Raw genomic sequence first — 9,948 nt, 5'->3', positions numbered from 1 at the left:
TTGTTGTCCTTTTTCTCTATCAAATCTTTTATTAATCATCATAAATTATATATCATTTGAAAGCTTAGAAGCCCAAGATTCATCCTGTGAAAAAACATTTTGAAATCGGACATTGCGTTACCATGGAACTGGAACTTTAAAATATTTTGGCGGTCTCCTCACCCTTACCGTGCAGTGTCAAGTGTCATATTACAAAATGAATTACAGTCTTTTACAATCAAAACTTTTTATAATCTTGACATAAAACATATAATTGGAAATGGCTGAGTCTCAGGATTCCATATTTGGCGGTTATTTTGTAATAGTAATATTGACAGAGAAATCTAGACATTTGTGACATAAAAAAATGCATTAAAAAAATGAAATGGAGTTTTGATGGCACCCGGTGGCTGTTTGTGGTATAACGCCCTAAATAAAATCTCACAGAAACCTCAATTTTTTTCATATCAACTTCAAATTTGGAACATAACTTATTTAGACATAAGGATTTACTTTCTTAGCAATTTTAGAGTAAAACATGTTATGTAAAATGTATTTTATATAAAATATAATAAAAATTGTACAGTGCATTTTCTTTACAGTAAATTTAAACTTCTATACATTTTTTATATTTAAATTTTAGAAAATTTTGAAATAATTCCACTTCTGCAATAATCTGCTGACTGTCTTCTTTAAAAAGAGACCAACATTTCCTCTGTATTCCAAAGTGTTCATGAATTATAACAATTTAAGTTTGGATAGTGCACTTTCAATGCATATTTAAAAAAATGGGGGGAGTTAATATACTTGATAATCAGGATGATTAACTTGTATTGATAAACAAATTGATAAACTTCAGGTGCCCTCCATGAAAAAATGTTACATCTGTTATGGGGTTGCAGAGAACTTATAAAACACCTATGTTTTTTTGCTGGTTTCTCAAACAGAAATTATGAAAAATGATTGGAAAGGGAAAAAAAATTGGTTAATTTTGAAATGACTGTTATTTATTTATAGCTTTAGGTACTCTGGATCCCCACACATAAAGATTGTAAATTCAGTCTTAACAGAAGGTGAGAGTTACTTTGAGAAATGTATATGTAAATACACCTCCAGCAAGGATGTGAACCTGTTCAAATCCTATCCATTAGCTATAGCCTAAATGAATTTTAGATATCACAGTGTGTCAATCTGAGGTTTGTAAAATGTACTCAAAAATTATTACTGTTTAGAGAATACTGTTTGTAAGTACCAGATTATTTTGGGACTATGTCTGAATGGTATTGTATCTTTCTTGGCTCTTATAGCAGTGACTGCCTCCAGCTGAAATGTTGCCAAAGAGATGCAGTGCCAGCCCTAGTGCATGCTCCAGTTCCTATGCAGTTAAAGTGCCATCAATTAAACTGCTAACAAGCAAATGTCTGTACCCGTTTAAGTTTACAATTAAGGATTTCATACAGATACACAACCTTGTTTGTGCTGATCAAATTAATTAACATTGGCAGTGAATTCAAATATAAGTAAAAAATAATTCCTGGACGAAAAACTACAGCCTTGCAGAAGGTTACTGGGAAATGCTTAGACATTCTGTTAAGAAAATTATGCTCCTCACTCCACATTAGCTAAATGTTATTATTTACTGACCACAAAAGCTCTACCAACTTGTCCAGGCTCATCCAAGTTTAAAAAGATTTTTGGTTTAGACAGTGTTTCATTTTTCATGTCTGAATGCGTGTTTGTGTGTGTCATGACGAGCTGGCATACAGTATGATTTCCAAACCTGACAGTTCAACTTTGACCAGATAAAATTAAGAAGCACTGAAGCATCAAACATTGGTTAATACTGACTCTGACAAAGAAATACTCTGCTAATTATAAACCAACCTAGAAAAGTCCCCTTCAGCAAAATTGATTTAATTGATCAACAGAGAGCTTCAGAATTCCTACAGTAGCTTTAGTAACACATGACACTTCCAGTTAATGAGAGGGGCCAGGAAGAGACATTCTTACCATTGTCTTCCACTGTGAAGTAGAATATGTCACTTGTGGCATTGGAACCATCAAGAAGCACATAGCAAATCTTCATGTCATCAATATCCGCTAATAAGGAGAAAGGACAGAGTATGAGAAGTTGGAGATTCCTTTCGGGCTCTGTCTTTACATTTATTTTGAAAGATGAAGCTCTCGATTGTGGTAAGGGGCGTTACATTTCCGATGAGTGCTAGCTGTGTTCGGCCAATCACAATGCACTGGGTCAGCTGGCCAATCAGAGCAGACTGCGCTTGTCGAAGGCTTTGACTTTGTAGAAAACGAAGCGTTTGAGAGAGGCGGGGCATAGAGGATCTACAATAATGTACAGTATTTGAAAAAGAATGTGTTTTTTGAACATTAAAGCATGTCAACATATTCTGTTACACCAAATACACAAAATAATGATCTTTAAAAAAGCATCATATGACCCCTTTAAATAACAGTGACAGGTTTTGTATAGTATATTTCAGAAACAAAAAGGTAAACTAGATTTACTTACCCTGTGAAAATGACTTGATGCTATCATTGCCCAAAGCAGAATTCATGATAAAGCCATGAAGAGGAGTCTCAGTTACAACATACTTAAGCACTTTGTTTGGGCTGTCTCTGTCCTCAGCCTTTAGAGCTTTGCTGGTAATCAAAAATCCAAGGTGCGCAGTATGAAGAACCCTAAGTGTGGGTGCTGCTTTGTTTACAACGATTTGAGGCACCCCATTGTCCACCGTGGTGATGTGAATAGTCATCACCTGAGGCTTACGAGTTTCATATACAGTATCAGGGAAAACATAAAATTCAGTGTGAGTCCCATCAGTAACTGTGAAAGAAAAGCTGTCTTCATTTGTCTCTGTGCCATCATGCCTATAAGTTATAAGGTTTTCATTTAGGTCCTGCTTGGTAAAGGATGTAATGACTTGCGTTCCATTGAACAGAAGCTGACCGTGAACTGGCACTTGAGTCACTACAAATCTCAACAGGTTGTCTGGTGTGTCACGGTCCTCTACTGTCAATTCAAAGGGTGTGATCAGCTTGGTTTCTCCCTCCCCCAACGCCAACTTGTTGGTCGTCAAGACTGGCTTCTTGTTGTCGACATCTGTAATGGATACACGAAAGGTGCGGAAGACAGGGTTGTAGCCATCTGTCACCTCAAACTCAAAGCTGTCCATCTTCACTTCATCATCAGATGTATGGATATAGTAGATCTTGTTGCCAGCTAGCTGCAGCTGAGTGAAGGTGGAGATGGGCACCCCTGGGAGATCGGTACTTTCAAGATGGCCCCTGCTAGGAGCACGAGTGATGCTGAAACTTAGATATTCATCTGGACTGTTGATGTCAGTTGTGCTGAGAAGGTCTGTGGTCAAGGTGACCTTACCTTCCTCTTTGAGGGTCACACCTTTGTTGATAACATCAGGGAAGACCATGTCCATGCTGCCAATATTAATGTAGAAGTAGCGATCAATGAGGGGATTGATTCCATCAGTTACATCAAACTTTAACAAGTCACGGACACCCTCCTGGCCTGTGTGAACATACTGAATCAACTGTTTGTCAAGTTCATCTTGAGTGAAATTCATTCCGATGCTAATGTTGCCAATGACAAGTCCATGTTTGGTAATTCTCTGAAGATAGCCTTGACCAGGGCCGTAGCGGATAATGTAAGTAAGTTCTTTGTCTTCAGAATCTAGATCTGTGGCCTTCAGGACTCTGTTACTTATTACTTTGGTTTCTCCAATTTCTACTTCCAGGCCATCATTGATGGCCATTCTTGGGGTTTCATCATCAACAGGAATGACCATTATAATGACCTTCTCCTCAACTGTGTGCTTCCCATCAGTGAGTCGAATTTCAAAACTGTCTTCCTTGGTTTCAGAGTCATCATGCTCATAAACAATATTGGAAGCCTCCTTGATCTGATCTAATGTAAATTTTACCACTGGAACTGTTCCAGTGCTCAACTGCTGAACTATGTTTCCATGTTTTGGGTTTTTAAGTATTTCAAAAATTAATTCATTGTTTGGGATGTCTGCATCAGCAGCATTCAAAATAGTAGTGTCAATAACCAAGCTCATCCCCTCCATGACAACAAACTCACGAATGAAAATCTCTGGCTTTTCATCATTGGCTGGGATGATGACAATGGGGAAAAAGTGCCTTTCTGAAAAGTTAATGCCATCGGAGCAGCGGAAAGTGAATCTGTCCTCCACTGGCTCCACACCCTTGTGAATGCTTTGGACATAATAGATGTGACCTAGACCAGCATCTTTAATGGTGAACGCAGTGATGGCAGTGCCTGCTCTGGATTTTTCAGACCCAGGAGCTGGGGAGATGTTCTCCACATAGCCAGATGTGGACTGAACGATAATAGTACACAATATATCATCATTATCAGTGTCAATGTCCTCAGCTTGAATGTGCTCTAATGTGATAACATTTTTCTCACCCTCAATTACTACAAACTGGCCACCCACACTAACTACAGGTGGGATGCTGTCTACAGGGAGAATGGTGACGTGAACACGGACCCCTTGGACTTTGTTGCCACCAACAACCCATTCATCTGACATGTCAGATATGGTAAGATTGAAGGAATCATGCTCTTTGATTGGACCAATTTCACCGCTAGTGTGAACATAGACAACCACACCATTGATTATGTCTTGCTGGGTGAAGCGCTCAGCTGGAGCTCCATTCACCAATATTTCTCCTAGCCTAGGAGGCTCCTCAACTATGAAAGTCAGCATGAGGTCATCTGTGTCTTCGTCACGACCCTGGATAACATTACTGGTGATCTCTGTTACACCATTCTCAAGTACATCAATTGACGCCCCTAACAATCCGGCCGGTAACATAATTTTTGGAGTTTCATCATCGACCGGCTTGATGCTGATCTTGACAGCAATTGAGACTTCATGGAACCCATCACTAATGTCCAGCTTAATGACATCATGAAGAGATTCTTCACCACTGTGGATGTAGGCCAGTCGGCTGTTTTCAATGTCCTCCAACACAAATGTTTGGCCATTAGACATGCCAATTCCTAAATATTGCAGCTGCCCAAACCTGGGAATCTGTGTCACTGTAAATTTAATGTTCTCATCCTCAGTGTCCTGGTCAGAGGCATCCAGTTCATTTTTGGTTATTATATAAGTATTTCGCTCCAGAACAGTGAAACCAGTGTTAGTAATTACAGGGGGTTTGTTGTCAACAGGCTGTAAAAAGATTGTAAACAGTCCATCAACTGAATTACTAGCAGTGTCTTCCACGCTGAATGTAAACTGGACCACTTTGGGAGTAATACCGAGCTCTTGGACTGGGGGTTTGTATGCCACTTTGTGGTGGTTGACCTGAGCTTGCGTAAACTCTCTGATTGTGATGTCAGGGCTATCAGTTAGCACAACGGCACCAAGAGGAACAGGGTTGTTTTCATCTGTGTCAGTAGGAGGTTTGATGACAGTGTACTTAAGATCCCTGTCATCACAGTCCAGATCGGTGTAACGTAGATATTTTTTCTTAAAAAATGTCAGCTCATATTCTTTGACTTCCATGTGTAATGTGGTACCAGGGTAAAGTTCTGGAGGAATGTCATCCACCGGATGTATTTTAATGGTGAATGTGTGCTCTCCTGATTGATTTGGTGGGTCATTGTCATCCAGGACTCTGAAGACAAACTGGTCAATCACAGTTGTGGTACTATGAGGTCCTTTATGACGATAGAACAGCTTCCCGTCCAGAATATCCTGCTGAAACCATTCTGTCACCACCTGTTCAAACATCTCATCTGTTGCACTAAATTTCCACGCAGATGGATCCAGAGGAGGCTCCACCTGCTTGAGGAGTAGCTCACCGATGTCTGAGTATGACTCTTCTAGTATGAATTTAATTGTTGAATCCTCTGAGTCAATGTCTGTGGCACTCAAGATAAAAGGTGAGATTTGCATCACTTCATTCTTGAAAAGCACGATACCGGTGTTTGCATTTATAATGGGGGGTTCATCATCAGTGGGGGCAATTGTGATGGGGAATAAAAACTCTACTTCATTACTGCCATCAGTCATTCTGAATATAATATTGTCACTGTAGGTATCACTTCCATCATGCTGGTACACAACAATGCCAGCATCTAGATCAGCTGGTGTGAAAAATTTTCTTTGAGACCCTAGCACTGTCAGGTCTCCATGTTTTAAGCCATCAACAACTGTAATCTTCACATGATCAAGATTATCCTCATCGCTGATCTCTAAATTTTGTAAGCTGGATAGTGGTCTTGATTGACCCTCAAACAGCAATTGTCCTGTATTTTTGGTTACCACTGGAGCTAAAGTGTTCATTGGCTTCACAACAATCATGAATGCAAAATGATCAGAAACAGCACCATCAGTGTCAACAATTTCTAATTCAATCTGGAAAATTCTTTCTACATCTGAATCCTCAGAGGGAGGCTTGTAAGCGATCTTCAGGTCTTTAATATCTCTCTGATGGAAAGATGTGATTGGCTGGTTTTGATCATCTGTGCTGATTATATAACCCTGCTGATAGCCCAGGGGAGATGTTATGTTAAAAATTAATTCATCAGAATCAGATTCAATATCCTCAGCTGCCAGCATATCTGAAGTAATGGCTGTCATCACAAATTGGTCAATCTCCATCATCATCATAGATATAAAGCTAGGCTTTGGTGGTGTATTTTCAGTACCCTCTTTGATTCTAACCATTATCTGGAAATGTTCCTGTTGAATAGTATTTCCATCATTATCTTGTACTTCCACTAGCATTGGAATATAGTCTCTGTTAGGAGAGTTGGTGGTTGCTGTGTGCTGATACTGAATTCTCTTCTTGACAAAATCATCACAATTAATCATCTGGCCATTAACAGAGTTATCAGTAAGACTACCATACCTGGGAAGTTTGCCTGCACCAACCAGTGTGGTCACCTTACATGTAGTGACACCATCTTCAAACGCAAACTCCAACGTTTTCTTGTCAATTGGGTTGCTTAGCCCATTTAGCTTGTCCACAACCAGAGGCATGTTACGAGTGAGAATCTCCAGCTGCTGAAAGACCACTTCTACTTCAAGAATGAAAGGAACCACCACTGTGTCTATGTGGGAGTCATACCTCAGCTGTAGTTTTATGTGGTCTTTGCTTGGACTCCGGGAACCAAAGTGAGTATATTTGACCTCTTCTGCTCCAAAAGCGCAGGGGAACTTCTTGGGTGTAAGCATTCCAGGTCTTTGGGCCAGTGGGTCATTGTCCAGGACTGTAATATGACAGCGGTCTCCTGCATGCACTTCAGTCACAAGGTCATTGATAGCGTCCATATAAACAGAGCGTCCAAAGGGAACTCTAATCCCATTGTTGGCTACCAATATTGTTTCAGCAGTAGGTCCAGGTTGGTGCCTATGATGGAAAGACACGTCAAAAGGATCTGCATCCACTTTAGATAGATAACATCCTAATGAAAGCAATATAAACAGGCACTTCATAGTTGCTCCTGCTGCACTCAGCCTTCCTCTTTGCAGACAACCAGCCATATTTTTTATAGCTAGCTGCACTGCATGAACTTGCAAAAATAGATGAACTGCAGTGTCCAAGCAAGATTTGATTCCCTTGATTTCACAAGGCTTGGTTTTGATCTCACTGCTACGTTTCCCCCTCTCTCTGTCCTTACACACAGCACAAGTGCAGCTAACCTACTGAAGCACTGCAGGTAATACTTAACAAGGGAGATAGTGACAGCACAAAGCTCCACCCTCAGTCCAACCTCTCCCACGGCTAATTTAAGGCAGCACAATGCAGCCCCCCAAAGTGTTGGATTCACTCTAACCCTTCCTCTCTTTTTCTCCTTTCTTACACACTGAAGGCAGAGAAGTTCATATTAAGACCAGTAAGGAAATAATTTAGCTATAGAAATTTAAAAAAAGGAAAGAAAATATATAAACCAAGACAATGCTGTTGTGAAATTCTGAAGTCCTTATGGATGGTGCCACTGATTTGTGATATGTGTGACAAATGCTTTAAGGAATATGTGGTTGCCCAGGATTTATTTCTTTTTTCATGGTTTAAGGACAATGGTCAGGGCATCTGATGTTCAACTTGTGAACATTTCTTCAAAAGTATTCATTTAGTTTACCTTGCCAAAATAACTATAGATATAGCTGAATAGTAGCAACAGTGCCTTCTGTTGGAGTGATAAAGACAAAAATATATAATAAAAAAAAAATATTGGCAATGTGGCATAAATTATATTAAAATATAATAAAAATGTTAACACAAAAATAAATGTAACACGTTTCCATAATTGATTTAAACATATGTATAAAAGATAAATAAGATTGCCATCCTTTCTGGGAAAGAGTTATTCTGAATGAGAAGTCTAAATTGAATTTAATTTTGTTTTTATATAATAACATTTTATTTTTTTATTCTTTTATAAAATGTTTAAAAATAAAATGTATATTTTATGATTTTTTTTATACTGTAAATGTGTGTGTATGTTTGTGTGTGTGTATAGAGGTTAAATCAATTATAATTAATTGATGTGGTACTTTTGGTATTTTTTCTAATAGCACTTTACAGACTTTTTGTTTTCAGTCAATAAATTCATGCTGTGTTTGAACGAAATTATGTGTCTATTTGCTTGTAACTTGTGGAGTCATTTCATGGGACAGTCGAAAGGTCAAGCCACACAATACACATACCAGTTGGTTAAACAGGTGGACAGAGGCCCCTTTATTGTAGTAAAATAATAAAACAAGGGTTGCACCCTGAATTGTTAATAACTCTTGAACTCAAAGAATGAGTTTTATTTATTTATTTTATTTATTTTTCCTTAATTCTTCCAGTTACACACGCATCAATGTAAATAATCAGCAGCGCTAAGCTGTTGAAAGGTATATTCAGGCACATTTCCTAATGACACTTTATTTGCCAACCATAAGCATAGTTTGACCAATAGCTTGATTCACAGTGATCCTAATGGGCGTGATGTCCTGCTGCCTGCCTAAAAAAATCCTCTCATATAATTTTATTTCTAGAGAGTCCAAATATATCTTTTGTGATTGCAGTCACTGGGGATGGGATTTTAAATGCGTCCACCGGATGATGATGATGGAAATCCCCCATGGCTGTCAGGAGTACATAGAGTTTATGCCTTAATGTGACACATGATCTTGGGCACCAATACAAGTGTTCAACATCAATTGCAAAAAAAGGAGGAGAAATAGATTTAATTCTTTGATAAAGATTTATTTATTTATATACTATACCTATAAGCCTGCTTTATTTTGTTCATGTTTTTATGTTGCGACTTCAGCTTAGCATGACCTGGCTGAAGTGAGAATCAGGGTAGATACTTGAGAATACATACTGTGCATGGAAACCTTGTGGTCGCATCTATATATAAATACCCTCTTTCCATTTATGGAGCAGTGTTTCAAATGGATATATGGGAATTGATACCACCTCACATATCCGATTAAATGACCAATAATATTTTTGTTTTGGTCATCATTTTCTCAGATAACTGACTTTCCTAGTTCATTAGAACTAATTAACTCCATTAATGTAATTTACTTAAGTCATTTACTTAAAGCATCATATTACTGAACACATGCACGTGTTTTGATGGTTAATTATGTCCCAAGATACCATTCATTGCCGTTTCCAAAATAATTTAACTGGTTAACACTTTATAATAAGGTTCAGTTTGTTTGTTAATGCATTATGTATTATGACTTAACAATAAACAATACTTTTTACAGTTATTAATCAAGGTTAATGTAATTTATGGTTAGATAGATAGATAGATAGATAGATAGATAGATAGATCTAAAATTAAATTAAATATTTTGAATTTCTAAATATTTTATATAAATATTAATTATTATTTGATCTAATATATATATATATATATATATATATATATATATATATATATATTTA

General features: G+C 37.9%; 1 protein-coding gene across 1 annotated transcript in view; it reads right to left on the bottom strand.

The window, feature by feature from the left end:
• LOC107598764 (FRAS1-related extracellular matrix protein 2-like) overlaps positions 1–7,538 on the bottom strand; it is a 41,066-nt gene extending 33,528 nt beyond the window's left edge. Inside the window, exons 1-2 of the mRNA XM_016290199.1 lie at positions 2,510–7,538; positions 1,990–2,079 (exon numbers count right to left, since the gene is read on the bottom strand). Of these exons, the coding sequence (XP_016145685.1) occupies positions 1,990–2,079; positions 2,510–7,538 (5,119 nt within the window). The remainder of the gene's footprint in view (positions 1–1,989; positions 2,080–2,509) is intronic.
• Positions 7,539–9,948: the final 2,410 nt, after the last annotated feature.

This window comes from Sinocyclocheilus grahami, unplaced genomic scaffold (assembly GCF_001515645.1).
Source record: "Sinocyclocheilus grahami isolate Dianchi unplaced genomic scaffold, SAMN03320097.WGS_v1.1 scaffold255.1, whole genome shotgun sequence".
Classification (NCBI taxonomy): domain Eukaryota; kingdom Metazoa; phylum Chordata; class Actinopteri; order Cypriniformes; family Cyprinidae; genus Sinocyclocheilus; species Sinocyclocheilus grahami.
The sequence above is the reverse complement of the archived record's forward strand: the minus strand, read 5'-3'. Positions and strand labels throughout refer to the sequence as shown.